The sequence below is a fragment of the Peromyscus eremicus genome, chromosome 3 (assembly GCF_949786415.1).
Source record: "Peromyscus eremicus chromosome 3, PerEre_H2_v1, whole genome shotgun sequence".
NCBI lineage: Eukaryota > Metazoa > Chordata > Mammalia > Rodentia > Cricetidae > Peromyscus > Peromyscus eremicus.
This window is the reverse complement of record NC_081418.1, coordinates 48,568,824-48,587,707: the sequence shown is the minus strand read 5'-3', so window position 1 is coordinate 48,587,707 and position 18,884 is coordinate 48,568,824. Positions and strand designations below refer to the sequence as shown.

The 18,884-nt window shown below is 48.4% G+C and overlaps 1 protein-coding gene across 1 annotated transcript in view; it reads left to right on the top strand.

Annotated features, from left to right (window-relative positions):
• Nucleotides 1-18,289, top strand: part of Creb3l2 (cAMP responsive element binding protein 3 like 2) — a 118,365-nt gene extending 100,076 nt beyond the window's left edge. Inside the window, exons 9-12 of the mRNA XM_059257573.1 lie at nt 13,299-13,398; nt 13,653-13,779; nt 14,976-15,192; nt 17,233-18,289. Coding sequence (XP_059113556.1) covers nt 13,299-13,398; nt 13,653-13,779; nt 14,976-15,192; nt 17,233-17,308 — 520 coding nt within the window. The 3' untranslated portion in view covers nt 17,309-18,289. The remainder of the gene's footprint in view (nt 1-13,298; nt 13,399-13,652; nt 13,780-14,975; nt 15,193-17,232) is intronic.
• Nucleotides 18,290-18,884: the final 595 nt, after the last annotated feature.

Genomic DNA, 18,884 nt, shown 5'->3' with positions numbered 1-18,884 from the left:
GAGGGGCCATCGTGCAAGACCAGAGCAGGAGACATTCCACTGAAAATGGAATGCTTAAGTAGCTGGGCTCCACTTACTGGTTCTGCTTCATGGACTCCCCACATACACACAGGCGTACACACAAATGCACGTGCACACATAACACATACATGGTCTTCACTTCTGAATGATTGGTGGGAGGATGATCATAGCAAGGACTATTATAAGGAAGTTAAAAGGGAGTGGGCTGGGAGTGTGCCTCAGTCAGAATGCTTGCCTACCATGCACAAAGCCCTCAGTTCAGTCCTGAGTGCCACACAAAAAAAAATTAATAAAGAAATCTTAAAAGGGGGCTTGGAGCAGAATGGAATTCCTAAGTCTGATTCTTCTGAAAATGACACTCAGTTTTAGAGGTGGACAAGGAGACACAGAGATTTAGTGTCAGTTAATTACAGCAATAATCATGTCTATCAGTTTAAAAAGAGACTCATGGTTTTGTAAGCCTGTTTTCAAAAAATTAATGACTTATATTTCAGTCCCATTTTGAAAAATTAGCTGTGGCTCTGAGTTGCTTATTTCTTTTGACATTTTTTTTTAATGTCAGTTACTGTTTTGGACACATTGTAGATAGTGACTCACTCATCCTGGTGAGGTGGGATGAGGTTACCTCCATTATACAGACGAGGTCTGGGACGCAGAAAGGTTGGTGATTTGCCCAGCATCACCCAGAAGTTCTGTGAATTTCAATATAGAAGGATCCTGTTGGGTTTAACTCTGGCTCACACACAAGGGGTTAGGATGGGGTAAGACTGAATCATGTTTGAGTCAGTGTGTGTTTCTGGACATGCAGGGTGTTTACTCGTGCTCTGAAAATGTCATGCGTTGGTCAAAGAGTCCTGTTACCCTAAGTGATATTATAGGTCCAATCAATAAAGCAGAGAAAAATTCATTGAGAGGTAAGGAAATATGGATTAGTCAATATGGGGTTCAGCATTGATGCCTAATAATAAGACTTCAAGGGCTAAGGGGTCTGGCTAAATCTCCAGCAGTGACTTTGTGCTTTCCACAGCCACTTTGCATTTGAAGGCCATGCCCTGTATCTCTCGGTTTTTTGCTACAACAGTAGGCTGAGAAGATGAACTCTTCTCAGTGGGAATCCACTGGCTCCCCTCTTGGTTATCTGGAAGGGCACTCACAGAGGGGGTCAGGTGCCCTCTGCCTGAACCCTGTGCCCTCAGACTGCCTGAGGCAGGATCATCCCCTCTCCTCCCTCCCAGTGAGGTTACCCTCAGCCCAGTGGAACTTCTCCTCACTGTAGGACTCTGTTTTCACTGCTGCTCATCTCTGGCCCGATCTTCTGAGTCCCATCTCCCTCTGGCCCCCTTCTTTCCAGCAGAGGTGACGTCCAGGCTTTTCTGGTCCTCTGGATCCTGCACCTCAGCCATTATTTTAGCATCCTGCCCGTGCTTGCTGCTACGCTCCAAGTATGAACAGATTTGGCTCTGAGCTGGGGAAGGGCCAGGAGGAAATCCATCAACATTATTCTTGTTGTTTGTTTCCTGGGGCATCGGGACTCAGCTGTTAGGCCTCAGCTGTTAGGCCTCCCATTGGCCACATGGGTGCAGCAAAGCCTCAGCAGGGCTGTGTGAGGACCAAGAAGGAGCCTGTTGAGGAGAAGGGCCCACAAGCCACCTGGCCTGGCAAGGGGTCTCCGGCCCTCTCCATCTGGCTGCACTTTGCTTTGTTTGTTTATTCCTTGATTACCATGAACATTTAAACATTTCTCTATGCTTTTCACCCCCCAAGCGCCGGGATTACAAGTGTGCACCCCTGCATCCAGGCTTGAACATTTTTTGTTTGTTGTTTGTTGGCTTAAATCAGGTATCCACACATCCTAAGGTTCAAATTGGTGTAGGCATCCATTGCGTGTTTCTTATCTTTAACTGCAGATTCTCTTCCATGTCCGTATTTGCTTAATACAGAGCCCAGCCAGTCATCCCATGCCCTCCCCAAGTCTTGCATGCCTGTGGTACCCTCTAGACAGTCCTGTGTTCACTGTGGACTGCTTTGCTTTGAATTTAAGTATGAATTCCTCCTAGGTTCCTCTCATCCTCCTCGGGAGCTATATAAACACTCATTTCCTGGCTATCAGCAGTTTCTAGTAATTACCTAGATAGGTAAATGTGTAAGGCATTTAGAAACAGCTTTGTAGACTCCAATCATTTCTTCTTCAGTTATTGGCAGAGTATTTTTATTTAATAATGTTGTGGGGGATCTATGCATGCATATGCGTGTGGCTAGGGAGGGAGTGGAGGTCAGCTATTGAAATCCATATCTTTGTCTATCACTCTCCACCTTGTTTTTTTGAGACAAGGTCTCTTACTGAACCTGGAGCTTGCCATTTCTATAGCCTGGCTATCCAGAGAGACCCCAGGATCTGCCTGTCTCCATTCCCCATAACTCCCCAAACCCCAGTGCTGGGGTAACTAGAGCATGCTACCACACCTGTCTTTTAAAGGAGTGCTGGCTATCCAAATTCTCCAGGCTGGAGTGCTCTCTGGGGCTCTCTGGCCAGTCAGCTTAGCCTAACTGGTGTGCAGCAAGGTGGACACCTCCTGAGGATGACACCTCTGCCCACCCCAGATACACACAAATCCAATAATGTTTATGTAGAATACATACTTAAACCTCAACATTCTCTGATTTGGACCTATCGTTATTCTTAGGATAATTCATATTTCCTTGTTAAAATTTTTTCATTGAGCAACAAACACTGGAATCATTCTCCATGGATGTGTTTCCACTGAATCCTCATCTGAAATTGTTTCATAACTCTGCCTCAGGACATTGGTGTTGGGCCCTTCCCTGCCAGTGGCTGCCAGTGAATGCAGTCAGGACTGGTGTATCGGCACTGGCCAAAGCAGAGAACGGGTCTGCTTGTTTTGCTGTGTCTTTTACCTTTACAGCATTTGTCTGTTTCTGCCTGTGTTCTTTCGCTTCACAAACAGGGAGCCTCTCTGGTTACCCCCACTTAGCTAGCCTCTTGACTGCCAAGAGCCTCCTTGTGGTTCCCGCCCCAGTCTCTGCTCTCCTTCCACTTCTCCTGGTTCAAACTTAACTTCTGGTGGACAACCTGTATGGTAGTGATGGCTGGAACTTGGTTCCGTATAATATTCTTGCAGATAATTTTACCCAGGAGTTCCTCCGGTCATCATATCCAGGACCCATAGTTCGTGTATTTTGGCTTAAAAGACAAATACATAAAAGAGCTGTTCTTGCTGAAGCATGGCCTCTGGTGGGTTCTCTTCTGCCCTCCTCCTGTTTCTCGCAAGGGCCTCCCCTTGCTCGGAAGACCACGGTGACCAAAACGACTATGGTATAAACACCGATGACCGTGTGCCCCAACACCAGCTGCCGGGAAGCAGGTGGCAGGGAAGGCTTCTGGACTCCTCGTCACATCACATGCTGTTTGAACTGAGCACAGACCTGGGCGGAATGAACACACAGCTGTGTTTGTGATGCTGCTGACGCCTCCCCCGTCGCTGTCCTTTGGAGGCAGTTGGACAGAAGTAGAAGCGAGACAAACGTTGATGGCAACACGATTGCAAGAGGTGGGTGGGAGACACAGAGTGGCATCATTTCACGTGCCAGGGCACGGTGAGTGACTGTTTCAGCACTAGAGGAAAATAACGCCTCTCATAGCTAAGATATCCAGATGCAGAGTACTGAGGTCAGCCAATCTGGACTCTGTTTGCCCTAGATTCAGCAATAGACTCCCGGCATGTTGGTTTCTAGGGGAAAGGACTCCTTTTTCCTGAGCTCGAGACACTGGATGGAGGCTAGCCAGTCGTGGGGTGTCTGTGTGTCCCTGTTTCCTCTCTCTCTCTCCAGAGCTGGCACACGGTGTGAACGCACCTTCGTGCCGTCTTTCCTGAGATGATCCGCTAATTGCATGCCATCAAGGAGGCAAAGAGCGGAGTGAGATGGTGTCCCAGGGGACCCTTCCTCCTCAGCTCAATCAGCCAAGTACATTCGCACTTAGCGGTGCCAGTCGGGGCTGCTGGAGACTCCTCTGCTTCTCCGAGCTTACCACTGGCCTCTCAGGACAGGAGCTCCCAGGAAGGCTCCACCCTTGACTCACTCCCGAGACATCCTGTTCTTTAGCCCTCTGGCCACTTCGCATAAGTGAGGCACATCCCACCCAGCCCATCACGAGAAAGTGTTTGTGGCTCAGTTTGTTATCCGTTGTTTTGTTCTGCCTCTAAAAGGCTGTGGGCTCCAGGCCCTCTCCTCCTGCCTTGATTTTTTAGACTCTCCGGAACTTGGTCTTAAAATGCATCTTAGAGAATTTGTCTCCCTGCTAGTCCCTGTAAGGCCCAGTAAGGTTAAAGTCATAACAGTAGTGGGAAGTGGAAGGGACTGGAATTCAGCCCCTTGACTGTCACCCTGATCTTTATGTACCTCCCCCTGATGCGATGCTGCTGCCCACTCCCTCTCCCCAGCATGGGACAAACCTGGCCAAGGTCCTTTAGAGGACCCTGGGATGGATAGCCAGCAAGACCACAAGGATGTGTCTCCCCAGGACTTGTGCTCTGTGCTGGTGTCCAGGATCCTGGAATTCTCTGTCCAGATGCTCTTAACCCGTTTCCAGGGTCTATGTGGACTTCTACCCCGTGTCTGTTCTCTGAAGGGTAAACTAGGGGACCCATGGGCCCCTGAGGCCAATGGGGTACCAGAGATTGTTCTTTGTGAAGGTTGTTGGTGTGATTGGAGCTGAGACAGGTGTAGGGGGTCAGGGAAGTGGGGAGAGAGTGAGAATGCCCCTTCACAGTGTCAGGCCTGGGATCTCATTTGCCCTTACTATAGAAGATCTGAGATTGCGGAGTCCAAGACAGAGGGCTTTGTGATGCCCAGCAGAGCAGGCAGTGTGACCCCTGACATGTTTGTGTTAGTTCTCTTTGCTCCCATATTCCAGAAAAGGTCCAGGTGGGCATTGCCCTCCCAGTGGCTAGGGCTAAGAAGGCCATGGGCTTGAGGACTCCCTGCTTTTTTTTTTTTTTTTTTTTTTTTTTTTTTAACAGGTTGTAAATAAGCCTGCTTTTCTGCCCAGGGGTAGATATTACTTCCTCCCTCTAAGTTGCCAGCTTCGTTCATCAGCCCTGGGAATGGGCCCACGTGAAAGGGCAGATACGCCTTTCAGCCCTGGCATGCTCAGAGGACAACACCTGCTCCCTTCTGGAAGCAGTTACTTCCTTGGCTGTGACAGAACGTCTGACAGAAACTTTTTGAGGAAGGAGGGTTCATTCTGGCTCATGGTCTGAGGCGACAGTCTAACCGGAAGAAGACGTGGTGGAAGGGAGGAGGCAAGTGGTCGCACTGTGCCTGGTGGCAGCACTCTGTTCGCTTCCTCCTTTTCTGCTTTTCATTCGGTCTTGGACTGCAGCTCATAGGCTGGTACCACCCACATCCAGTGTGGATCTTCTCACCTGAGTAGAACCTCTCTGGAAAGACTTCTCGACGCTCCTAGAGGTGTGTCTCCTGAGCCATACTAAACCTCGTCATGTTGACCCTGGAGGTTGACTGTTAGACTTCTGACGTCTCTTCAAGATGGCAGAGAGTACTGTCCTTCCGCCGCCCTGTGGGGTGGAGCCAGAGATAGAAAGAGAGGGGACGTAGGCCCAGCCTGGATCCAGGCTTAAGACTTTGCGATGAAGGCATCTGGGAGTCTAAGGATTTCAAAGTCAAACGCTGTGTAGAGAAAACTGCAAGGGGCAGGAGTCGATAGTGCCTTATAGACAGCAACCCAGCGTAGAGGGGTGTGAGGAAAGCCTTTCCCGAGACCACAGGAGCTGGGGATATGCATTTGATTTGCAGTGAAAAATCACCCTGTGTTGCTCTTTGACCTTTCTGTGACCGAGTCCTCTCTCACGTCTACTCTTCTTAGTCTTTAAGCCCTGTGTGAGAATTCCTATCGCAGCTCTTCCCAGTTAAGTCTGCTGGGCTCTGCCTGTGTCCTGGATCTCCTGCGCTGTCTGTTGAGCCTACAAAGCTGTGCTCGTTTGCACTCTTGTTGTATATTCCTCCACACACACTGTTGGGTCTTCTGTGTGTGAGTTCGTCTCATCTCTTTTGGACCAGTTACGGGCTGAGCCCACCCTCCGCCATGTACAGAGGAGCCATAGAGGACGGAGAAATGACTCATATTACGTTTCTCTAGATTTTCATCTTGGTTTAATTCATTTCTCGTTTCTCCAGTATCTACACCGTCTGTTGTATGCCGTGTGTTTTCTTTTCATATGGAAATAGCTCCAACTTCAAAGAGGTGTTGAGAGCTCTACCATAGAGCCCCCAGAAAGATCAGAAAATCATTTTAGTGTGCCTTAGTAGTGAATTTAGAAATCTCTCAGACCTGGTAAATATTCTAAAATTCTCTTTTGTGTGTTCCTAGGGCAGTAGGTAATATAGTAATTTAGAAATGCTTTCTGGTGCTTTTAAAATAAATGTCCTATAATATAAAAACCCCTCAGAAAGGAGACTGGAGAGATGCTCTTCCAGAGGTCACAGGTTTGATTCCCAGCACCCACACGATGGCTCACAACTGTCTATAAGTCCAATTTCAGGGGATCCAATGTCCTCTTCTGGCTTCCACAGATGCTGCACATAGGTGATGCACAGACATTATAGAGACAAAAGATCCATACCCATGAAATAAAAATAAAATTTTAAGAAAATAGTTCACTCAGAAAAAGGAGACAGTACTCACTGCCCCCCACATACCACTTTCTCTTTTGTAGTTAGGCCAGAGCCCCGTAAATGACTCTCAGAGAGCAAAAGAGTATAAACGGTGGGAATTAGCTGTCGTTGCCTTTTGAGGGTGTCCCACTTTAAGGTACCGAGATGGTTCGTGTTCCTCCTGAAAGACTTTGTCGGAATTTCTAATTGTGAATATTGCATTCCGCCACCGAGTCAGGTGGATATTCAGGCCTTTGCACTCCCAGGGGCTCAGAACTTGCCAGACACAGCTTTGTCTGACTGCGCAGCGGCAGCGTGGGGAGCGCAGCCAAAGGGGGGATGCGGGTGGGTTTGCTTCAGAAGGACACGAGTGCTTATCTATTCCACTGAGTCTCTGATCATTGGTATAGTGTGTGTGTGTGTGTGTGTGTGTGTGTGTGTGTGTGTGTGTGTGCATGTGTGTGCATGCACAATGGTTAACTTACACTGAGACCTTTTCTTTCGAAATCACTTCACAGTTTGTACTAGAAATGTGACGTAACACGAAACATAGATGTGTATATGCTCTAACTAACTAACTAACTAACTAACTAACTAACTAACTAACGTGTATCTTGTATTCATTATTATTCGCCACTCTCTGTTGTTCCCTGATGCTGTGTTTTCTGTTTGATTTCATTTCATTCAAATGATACATCAGTTACAGCCCAACTGATCTCATGTCTCACTGAAGGTTCACAATCTGGCATATGGAAAGTATTGCTCTAGGTAAGAATGTTTTTAAAAAAAAGAAGGAAGAGAAGAAAAAGGTTTCATCGTCTTCTGAAGGAGGCTGATTCACCTAGAGAGTGGCTTATACACGTGTGTACACACACACACACACACACACACACACACACACACACACACACTCCACACACAGCACGACCTATCTAATTCAGTTTCTAGGAAGATGTGACGTGAGATTTGCTGGAAGGCATGTCGGTGGAGAGGGTGTTGGGTGAACTTCCCAGTCCATAGCTGGGATCCGTCCGCGTATTCTTTCTCCTGGTTTCTGACTCCCATAGGGGATGAATGCCTTTCCTGTTCAAAGGCTTGCCTACATTAGCTGTGTACCCTTTGCACTGTCTACTGCTCCCTCTCCATCTTGGAAATAAAGCATAGAGAGGGAAACAAAACTAAGCCAAACAGAAAGATAACAAACCAGATCCCTGACGTGGTTTCCAGTCCCTGCGTGTTTGCGTCTCGTTCTCTTGGATACTTTCAGTGCTTTGCCTGGTTTTCTTCGATGTGCTGTGTAGGATACAGCGTGATGCTTTATTTGGGGCAAGATTACAGCTCCCTTTGACTGCTCTTTCGCAAGGACATGTATGAAGATTGCCACTGAATTTATTGTCACACTCCACCATAGGACAAGGATCTACATTTTCAATCAAGCATAGGACATGCCAATTTAACAAGTTGTGGAAAATCTGTTGGCCCAGATAAAAATGAAAGAGTGTCTCTCCCTCTAAATTAAGACCTTGATCCCAGAAGCCCAAGAATTCATTAAGCCATAATTGGCCTTACTCACTGATGATTCAAAATATGGTAATACGGGGAAGTGTATACGGCGCTTTGGAGGACCGCTGGGGTCTTAGATCTGTTTTTCATAACTAGTTTTAAAATAGTATTTCCGTTTCACCTGATAGCTGCCTTCCTTACATTAAGTCCTCCAGGCTGGTTGACCGGCTGTTGTCATCCAGGTTTTCAGTGCTGCAGGTGATGATGCTCGTCCTGGTGGCATCACAGAATGCCCCACATCACCCCGGAATATTATATCCATTCTGAGGCTTTCCAGAGAAGGAAGCTTGCTCTTCTGCCAGCTGTGACGAGACAGCGAGTGCTTTTCAGAGACGCATCATTCAGCAGACCAGCTTTCCAGGCAGAGCGATTCTTCCGTGATCCCGCTAGCTGATGTGGTTAGGGAAACTAGCTTTGCTTAGCGGCCGAAGCACACGGCTTCCGTGACTTGATTAGAGGCTCAGAGTTGTCATGGTGAGGTCTAAACTGGGCTCCCCCGCACTCAGAGCCAGCCTTCCCATCCTGCCATCCATGCACCTGCTCAGCATCACTAGGGTAATCCATCTCCTCGGCATCTGACAGAGGAACAGGTCTCATCTCTTCCATTTGTCTAAATAAATAAGTTATATAAATCAGTCAATCAATCCTGAGTTTGACTTCCTGACCCTGAAGCTTGTGCGGGGCTCATCGGAGCCTGTCTGTCTGTCTGTCTGTCACGTGCACTGTCTTTAATACTCTAGCCGTTCCACGGGGTTTATTTTCCGGTATGTTTATGAATGTTTTAAAGTTAGCATGGAAAGAATGGGTTCCATTATGGCATTCCCATATATATCTCATCGAACTTGCTTATTTGTTTGCTTCTGTCTCCCTTCTGTGTCCCAGTCACCTATATTCATTACACTCTCTCATGGTCCCCTTTCTGCTTTTATCACACACACACACACACACACACACACACACACACACACACGCATGCACACGCACACATATACACATATACACATGTACACACAGGTACACATGAGCACACAATCACATACATGCATACTCACACGTAAACACGCACCTCCCACACATATATTTGTGTCATTATTAACTGAATGTTAGTGGCGCACACCTCACTGCCATTGGACTGGCTGTTACCATAACCCTTTAATTTCGCCCGAGTTTCGTTACAGCTCTCCCTTCTGTGGTCATTTGTCATGGTGACGTTTCATGTCTAACAGCACACACAATACTCCAGCCACGTTACTGTCACGTTAACGTGACTGGATGTTAAGAGAATGTAATTGAGAAGTGTTTTACTGTGAATTTCATTAGGGTGTTGAGGAAGGGACTCTGTGGTACATATCAGAAGGCATGCAAGCTGCAGAGTCGGGTGGTTTGGGCTGACGCCGTGGCCCCGGGGCTACTGGCCACGCTCCCCTGAGGCGACGACGACTCATTACCCCAGCGTGTCAGCTCCCGGACATTATACGTGAATTCCCCAGACCTTGTTTGCTCACAGGAACCTGTGTGAATGCCTGAGGTGGATGAGTTACTCTGTCTTTCCCTGTCAGGATGCTTCAGGGGTGCCGACTGGCAGGGCCTCTGGAGTGCTGCACACATGCACATACACGCACCATCGTTTCGTTTCACCCCACCAACCCCAGCAGGAAAAGCAGCAGCAGACCGCACGTCATCAAGCTGCTGTGTTCTGCCAGAATGCCAGACTAGAAGTATGTGTTTGAATCTACGTGTTTGCTCATCTTCAGGATCTGGATTATAAACTGTTAGGAAGCGGGACCCATTAAATGGCTGTTTTCACTGCAGCTGACTTCAGTGTACACTGTGATCAACATTGAGTCTGGGAAGGATAGGCTAATGGACGCCAAGTGAAGCCCCTCCGGGTAGTGAGCTCAGCCCTCCTGGCGTCCTCCAGCGAGTCTGCGGCGATTCCCCTAAACTTACAGCACTTGGCGCCTGTGACCGGGAGGGTGGGATGGAGCGCTGTTTTGGAACCTGTGGATTTATTCTCTCAAGGAGCTTTAGGTGATTCCGCCTCGCTAGAAGTCCTTTTGCAGGGCGAGACCTGGTGTCCTCTGGGAGAAATGGGATACTAACCCCAGTCATCTCAGCTAGAAATTGGAGGTGGCGGGGGGGGGGGGGGCATTTCTACTGTCTCGGGAAATCTGTTTTCTCAGCAGCTCACACGAATATGGAAAGACTGACCCACCAACCAGAGACCTTGCATGGGGCTGACCTAGGCCTTCTGCACATATGTTACAGTGTGTAACCTGGTCTTCTTGTGGGACTCCTGACAGTGGGAGCAGGGACTGTCTCTGACTCTGTCATCTCCTTTTCTTCATACTGGGTTGCCTCGTCCAGCCTTGGTGTGTGTGTGTGGGGTGCATAGTCTTGCTGGGGCTTGGTGTGCCATGGCTGGCAGATGTACATGGGAAGACTGCGCTTTTCTGGGGCTGGGGGAGAGGGAGTGGGTGGGTGGAGGGGAGGGACTGGGGGAAGGGGAGGGGGCTGTGACCAGACTGGGAAGAAATGAATTAATTAGTCAGTTAATAAAATTAAAAAAAAAAAAGCAATATGGAAGCTGGTCAAGAACCGTGGGGTGGGTGGAGCAGTATGGAATGTTTGATGGTAAACAGGGATTGTTGGGGAAAAAAAATTAGCCAGGACAGTTTTGCTTCCAAAACACCAGAGGACAGTGGAGCAAAGTAGATGGTGTTGGTACAGCTTGGGAAGGGTCTGTCTAGCTGAAGGCTGGGTGGAGAGGCCTCTGGAGGCCTGTGCAGAGTGCAGCTGAGTCTGCATCCTGGCTGCCGAGTGCTCAAGGCAGAGCTGAGGCACCCAGTCAAAGTGTCAGCCAACACTGGAAGCAGCGAGGCCACCGCTGTAGCTTGGCAGGTAGCCATGACCCTAGGAACTGGTGCCTCGGGAGATGTGGTCCTGTCTGTGTACTTGCTTGTATCGAAGTCCCAGAACTTCGGGGAGAACCTCGCAAGGGACTGGGGGCTGGCACTACAGATGACAGTCTGTCCCACACATGCTCTGGCTTGCAGAACCTCAAGTCAGTAGAAAGAGATCTGCTCGGCCAGTGGCCAGGCTGGAAATCGCTCAGTATTAGATGCTGTGGTGGGGCTTTGTGCTGTTAGGCAGTACAGAGGTGTTCTGAAGAAGTTTTGGTCGAAGAGGGAATAAATTCAGTGACAGAAGAAGGCTCTACAGCACAGCAGCTCTTGGTTATGAACTTTTAAAGTAGAATTTAAAATATCAGGATTTCTTGGCCTTGAACAACATATAGTGTGCTTTTAAAGCATATCCTACTTTGATAAATAAATACAGGTCATGTCTAACCACATCTGGCCAAGCTTTTATATAACCAAAATGAAAAGTATGATTAAATACAATAGCCTTCTATAGTAAATATCATTTCACTATCTATAGATTATTCTACAAAGCAAAAACATGGAGTAGGTGGGACCATGGGGGTTTTTCTTTTGAGTTCAGAAAGCTGCTACCATGTATTCTGAGGGCTGTTTCGATTCACTGACCAATCCCACCACTACTTATGCTGCAGAAGGCAAAACTCTCCTTAAAGCCGCCTTAAACCGAGAGAGCTCAAGTCTTTGATACTGGCCAGGGAAGGATTACAAACCTTAGAAAAGCCTGTGAGTGTGTCCAGCATTTAAAAGCCATTTGCGGGGAGATAGCTATGATGAGAAGCACGCCCTCGAGGACATTCCAGAATTCTTCTTGCTTGGCTCTGACACCTCACATCATGGTGAGCATTTTTCTGAAAACCTTTGATGCTCAGGAGACCACATTTTCTCATAAAACCTTTCCATCTGTCATGTAAGCTGGCTTTGAGGAGATAAGGGTGAGGAGGGGCTCCAGTGCCTCATGCTGGTCACACGGGGTTCCTGGGGGACACTGTAATCCTGGAGGGTGTGCTGCCAGGTCCCTGCCATGTCTTGCCATTTTGGTTCAGGATTTGCAGAGCAGTTCGCCGACTACATCTTGATATTACACAGAGCATATACTGCTGTGCTCATCTCTGAACGATCACAGTTGTCCTATTTGGGGAATAAAAACCCTCCCCCTTCCTCCTCTCTCTCTCCCTCTCTCCTTCTCCCTCCCTTCACTTGCAGTATGCGCTGTATACTCATACTCAGTGATGCACTGGCCATTTCCAGGCACAGTCAGCACCGAAGGCCACTCCTTCAATTGTTCTCGGCTGGCCTTTGTTTTTCTCCTTTTCCTGTTTTTGTTTTATAGATCAGTGTTTCTCATCTCTTGGTGAAACGAGTCTCCTTGCAATTACCACTGCCCCAGTCTGCTCACACTGCTGTAACACAATACCATAAATGGCGTGGCTTAGAAACAACAGAAATTTATTTCTTACTGTTCCGGAGGCTGAGGCAGCCAAGATCAAGGTGCTGGCAGATGTGGTGTCTTGTGAGGGATGCCTTTTGGTGCATGGAAGGAAGGTAGCTCCTCGCTGTGTTCTTGTGTAGTAGAAGGGAAGATGTCTACTTTCAGCCCCTTATATGGGTACCAATCTTGTTATGAAGACTCCACCGCCACGGCCTAGTCACCTCCACCATGCCCCTGCCTGTTAACACCATATTGCAGGAGCACTGTAAACATGTGGACTTGGAGAGAGGGCACACAGAAACTTTAAAGTATGGTAACCATCCAATCAGAGTGCCCTTTTTCTTTGCTAATTAGCTGACAGACAAGCTTCTGCATGTCAGGGGTTATTTGGGGGCTCCTCTCTTCCCCAGGGGAGCTAAAGAACGGGACCAGCCATAGTGCTGTCAGCAAGGCTGATGTTGAAGCTCCAGAGGGTTCGGCACTGATGGTACCAGCAGGTGTAGTCCTCAGGCAGTATCTTTCCCCCAAGGAAACAGCACCTCTGGACCCTGCTCAGATGCAGAAGCGAAGCCACCATGACTTCGGCAGGAGGGTCATTCAGAGCATCCCTATCTCATATGTCCCTTCCTGGTTGTCATTTGTCACCTTGGCAGGACTCTCCTTCAGCAACTTCAGAAGCTTCAGACTCTGGTGATGGGGAAGGTCTCTCGGACCTGCAAGTTAGCCGGCACACAGACCGGCACCTGCCTCATGGTGAGTTTCCCAAAGGGACTCCCTCCAGCCAGCTCCCTGTTTCCAGATTCCCCTACCTTGAAAATGCCAAGAGTGAATGAAGCCAGAGAGACCATATATCCCGTTCCAAGGCTTCCCCTCTGCATGTCATTGCAGGGGCATGACTGAGGGTGTGGTCTGTCCCCTGACAGATCCCAGGTGGGTGGCTTGTCTCTGCAGGTCCGCTCCCCACAGTCTGGGGTCCATAGCTCCCCATGTTCTCTCCTCGCCTCCAGGTCGTTGTGCTGTGCTTCGCTGTTGCATTCGGCAGCTTCTTTCAAGGCTATGGGCCCTATCCTTCTGCCACCAAGATGGCCCTGCCCAGCCAGCATCGCCTGTCGGAGCCGTACACAGCCTCCGTGGGTAAGGCTCAGCTTCTTTCTTTGGCTTTCCCGGCTTTCTGCGAGGAATCTCATCGGGAAGCCCGATGTGTAGAAGTGGAGCTTCTCCATCTGCAGGTGGGGTGTTCTGGGAGGGGCCCCTGGCCTCCCTGGTGTGGCACCAGGAAAGCTCTGACCTGCCCCCACCTTTGAGTTCTGATCTGGGGGATGTGGCTTTGGAAGACTGGAGAGTAAGGAGTAAGAAGGACGTTTAGTTTTTCTGACCTCCCGTGGTCACTCTTGTGTCTCTGACTCCCCGAGCGGAATTATATGCTGTTGTAGTAAGAGTTTACAGCAAAATTAAAGGATTGGTCTGTCTCATGCCCGAGACTTAGAGAAGTCGGAGGCTCTGGTGTTCTCGTAGGCAGGATAACCTGTTCTCCCCTTGACCAGTGATGTCTTTGGAGTATTTGGAAAATAGAAGGATGACAAAGAAGGACTATCCACAGATTGGCACAGCTGTGTTAGTAACAACACACAGAGTTAGGAGACACAGGATTTGTGGAAGGGACAATTTTGCCATCCCCAAAATGTCTGTGGATTTCAGCAGTTAGGTATATCCAGGCCACATACATGATACAATGGATTCCATTAAGATAATTTCAGTGGCTTGTTGGAAAGTTTCTTTCCTGAGGGAAATAGCTCTAAATTTCAGAAGCTAATGGGCACGTAGTTTCTATGTCCAGGAAATGGCTACAGAGTCATCTAGCTGTGTGACTGTCCCATAATGCAACAGAAGAGATTGTCTCCCTCTGACTTGCCGGGTTGGCTTTGGGCTGTCTCTGCAGAGTCTAAGACCTGCTTTCTGGGGATGCCTCCTCATTCAGCTGGGTTTTGACAGCTCCAAGTGTTTGACCCACATTTTCCATGGATTGTTTTCCCTGAGACAGTTATGGGAAGGGATGAAAGAAGTTGTCCTTAACGCCAGTGATGGGGGAGTTTGGCTTTGCATTGGTTTGCTTTATGTTGTTCTTCCAGCCTGTATAGTTGCTATAATTTTTGATGCATAAACCCTGAAACCTGAAGCCATTACAGAAAGCCAAACCCAGCTGGCACTCCCCATCCCAGCGGATGGGAGCATGTCGTCATCTGCCGTTGGCCTTGGGCATTTAGAGTGAAGAGCATGTGTGGGCATCCTGTGTTATTTTGCTAATATCTGTGGCTCTGTTCTTTCTTCAGTGAAATCCAGGAACCTGCTAATCTATGAGGAACATTCTCCCGTGGAGGAGTCATCCAGTCCAGCCTCAGCTGGAGAGCTTGGGGGCTGGGACAGAGGCTCCTCCCTGCTCAGGGCGTCGGGGCTTGAGGCCCTGCCAGAGGTGGATCTTCCCCACTTCATCATCTCCAACGAGACCAGCTTGGAGAAGTCAGTGCTGATGGAGCTTCAGCAACACCTGTGAGTCGCGTAGGTGCAGACCTGGTGACCGATGATGGAGTAGGAGTCAGCCCTGGCAGGGGCCACACTCTCCCAGAGCTCTCTCAGGACCCGTCTTAAGCGCTAGCACTGGGGAGATTCAGCTGTGACTGTTAGCAGGGAAAAGGTCTAGGTTGAGCTAATCTAGTATCCACATCATCAACCCAGAGCTGGCAGCGATGACCCCGCAGAGCAGGAGGGGATGTGAGTTCTTTCAGTCACGATCTCAATTTTTCTCTCAGAGTGGCCAGATGTGGTAGCTCAGACCTTTAATCCTAGCATTCGGGAAAGTCAGTAATTCAAGGCCAGCCTCAGCTTCATAGTGAGTTCATGGCTAGTTCATAGAGCTATATGAGATCCTGTTTCCAAAAAAAAAAAAAAAAAAAAAAAAAAGCCTGGTGACATCAGAGAGCTTGTTCTGCAAATGCACTTAAGATCCAGTTCTATAGTTTCCTTCTAACTAGAGAGGAAAAGAATGTCATGCTGGGTATCAATATAATTAATGGTTGATTAATGTATTGATTACATGTCAGCGCACAGGAATTAGCTGTAACTGCAGATGGAATGCCCTTTGTGTAAAATGCTTGGGACCACAAGGTGTGTGGAATAGTTTCCAGGTGTTGGAATATTTGCATATACATCATGTGGTGTCCTGGGCATGAGACCCAAGTCTAAACATGCAGTTTATGTTAGGTTAGAAAGTTTCCATTCTTAGCAGTTTGGGGACTGGGGATGCTCAGCCTGTATACATTTATACATTTGTATTGAGGGACAGTGCTGATGAAACACTGTATTTTTTCCACATTGAAAATCATCCATATACGGCTCCAGTTCTCCACACATTGTTCCTCACATATCTGGGTGTGGGGACCCTTTTGAAATCATCATGGATGATGTGATCTTAAGGTTGTTGTGCGTGGCGGCACTTGGGGACGCTGATCAGCATGGGAAGCACGTGTGCACCCTCTACCCTCTGGGTGATGTGTAGTGAAACTGATGAATTAGCTAATCTGTGCTCCTAGATGGCCCAGAAATAGGGCTGCTCCAGGGTCACTAGCAAAGATTTCGTTTCGGATTCTTCACTTCTTTCCCAACTCTGTGCAGCAGAGTTCATAACCCTATGTACTTTTATATGTATACATGACATGTACGTGTTTAACACTTACTAGTACTATCCACCACCTGTGTGTGTTATCATAACAAACCTTGTCAGTATCCCAAGACGCACAGCCCTAACTATATTCCCATTATGGAGAGAACCTGGAGCCAGTATTGGGAGTCCTGGGAGACTGAGCTGTTGGATAACACGGCTCATAGCACAGTCTGCTCTCCTAGCTCAGTGTTTGGAAGTCCCATTCAGATCTCTCAGTTTACCATGATGTCTCCCAAATCATAAAGCCTCACTGACTCCTTTCATAATGCTGGAGACTTTGATCATGTATCTACTTTATGGTATATATTGTGTATTATTTTAAGTTGATTCATTAAAAAAAAAAAAAGTCCTTGTCTGGATTCTTAATTCTAGAGCAGGTATAAGCCCTTCTCCTCCTGCGTTCTCCTTCCCAAAACTTACAGCATTGAGGCCATTCAGAAACAGGGAACAGCTATGAATGTGAAATAAGTCAGCATCAAACTACTGTGGTGGCACACGCCTTTAATCCCAGCACTCGGGAGGCAGAGGCAGGTGGATCTCTGTGAGTTCGAGGCCAGCCTGGGCTACAGAGTGAGATCCAGGACAGGCTCCAAAGCTACACAGAGAAACCCTGTCTTGAAAAACAAAACAAAAACAAACAAATAAACAAACAAAAACTACTGTGGGTCTCCTGGGCCCAGATGAAGGTGGGAATGTTTTGGTGGGCATGTGACTAGTGGCAGATTCAAGGAGCCAAGAATAACACTAGGGGTTTAACAGAGTCTGCCAGGGTCAGCCCACAAAGGTATGACTGAATCAGGATATGGAGTCTGAGAACTAGAGCAGAATCCAGTGGCTAACACTTCTTTCTCTGTTTGATGTCTTCACAGGGTCAGCAGCAAACTGGAAGGGAATGAAACGCTCAAAGTCGTAGAGCTGGAGAGGAGAGTGAACGCCACCTTCTGAGGAGCCGTCCCGCCCTCCTCTTCCCCTAACTCCAGCTGCGCGTCCCCAGACTGCCTTGCCCAGACGCTTCCCCTTCACCCCTGGATCTTGAGGAGGGATGTGGACTAGTGCTAGTGGCTTGAGATGGGAGGCCAGCCTGGGGGTTTCTGCTTTACGTCCGTCCCCAATGGCTCTACCCAGAAGGGAGCCGGCACCTCTCCATCCCTTTCCCTTACTGCCATAGGAAATTATTTTAGGGGTGAAGGAGGGGTGGGACGAGCAGGCTTGTTTCCACCAGTACCCAGAAGATACTGCCTGATTCTTCCCGGTGAGGTGTGACTCTTGCGAAGGAGACAGGACTCGTGTCCAGTTGAGACCCCAGACTCTGGCCACAAATATGCCACACACGCGCCAGGGTGTGGCAAAGCACTGACTTCTGACCCCTCTTGCTCACTGGGACTCCAGTGTGACCCTGCCCCCACTGAGAGTACCCAAGTGTCATTCCAGTCTTCTCTCTCCCGTTCTGCCCCCCCCCTGGAGCCCTTATTGGCTGCCGGCACAGGCAGACAGGACTCCCACCATTTTTTCAGGCCGCAAGTGCAATTCCTGAAGGCATCAGGCTCTTCTCCTCCAGGCCACCCTGCCCACTGTGTTGCTTGTAGGATACCCCCTGACCCACCCACCCACACACCACACACAGCCTGCAGCCCCACGGGACAGTAGCTCTGTCTCCCTGGCCTCCCCTTTCTATTTGTAAATAGTATTTATTAGCTTGCTGACGCTCCCCGCTGACCATAGCAAAATTCCATGAAAGCGAAGTCTTCTGTTGGCCTTTGGAACAGGAGAGTCCCCAGGATCTGGGACCCCTAGTATTTCTAGTTGATGCCTTATTTTCTCCTTTTCCTTTCTTTTTAAAATTGGGGACCTATAAGATAATCACTGCTGGGAGGTTCCCCTTGAGCACGTGTCCCCTGTTGGATGAATACATGGGGAGTGATGGAACACTGTCTTCTTGCTCAGGCGCCGGGCTCTATGGCCGCGTGTTTTCTCTCTCTGTGTTGCTGGATCAGAGACGGGAAGACGTGCCCTGACAATAGGCATTGCTGACAACCTTGCTAGCTTGTCGTGCATCCTGCGTGCCCTCCTTCCTACTTCCCTCCCTCCCTCCCTCCCTCCCTCCCTCCCTCCCTCCCTCCCTCCCTTCTGCCCTCTCTCCACCTGCCTTAACTATGGGGGCTGGAGTTGGTAGTATTTGTGCACCCACAGTCATACCTTTTACAGTCAGGTTTGGCTACTTTGCAGCTCACCCAAAGAGATACAACGAACCCCCAAACTCCTTTCCTTTTTTTTATGATTAAAAAGTAAAATTTGTAGTTAAAAAAACCCCTTTTCTCTTTCATACAAATAAGAAATGGAAATTACTCTTTTATTGTATAAGATAGAAGACTCTTTTTAAGTGTTTTTCTCCCCAGCTTGTAAAAGATTTTATGTAAGAAATGTGCTTACACTTTGTATTTTATTTTTAGCAGCAGCTGAAGGGCCTTTAGTTTTGGCCTCTCTCTCTCTCTCTCTCTCTCTCTCTCTCTCTCTCTCTCTC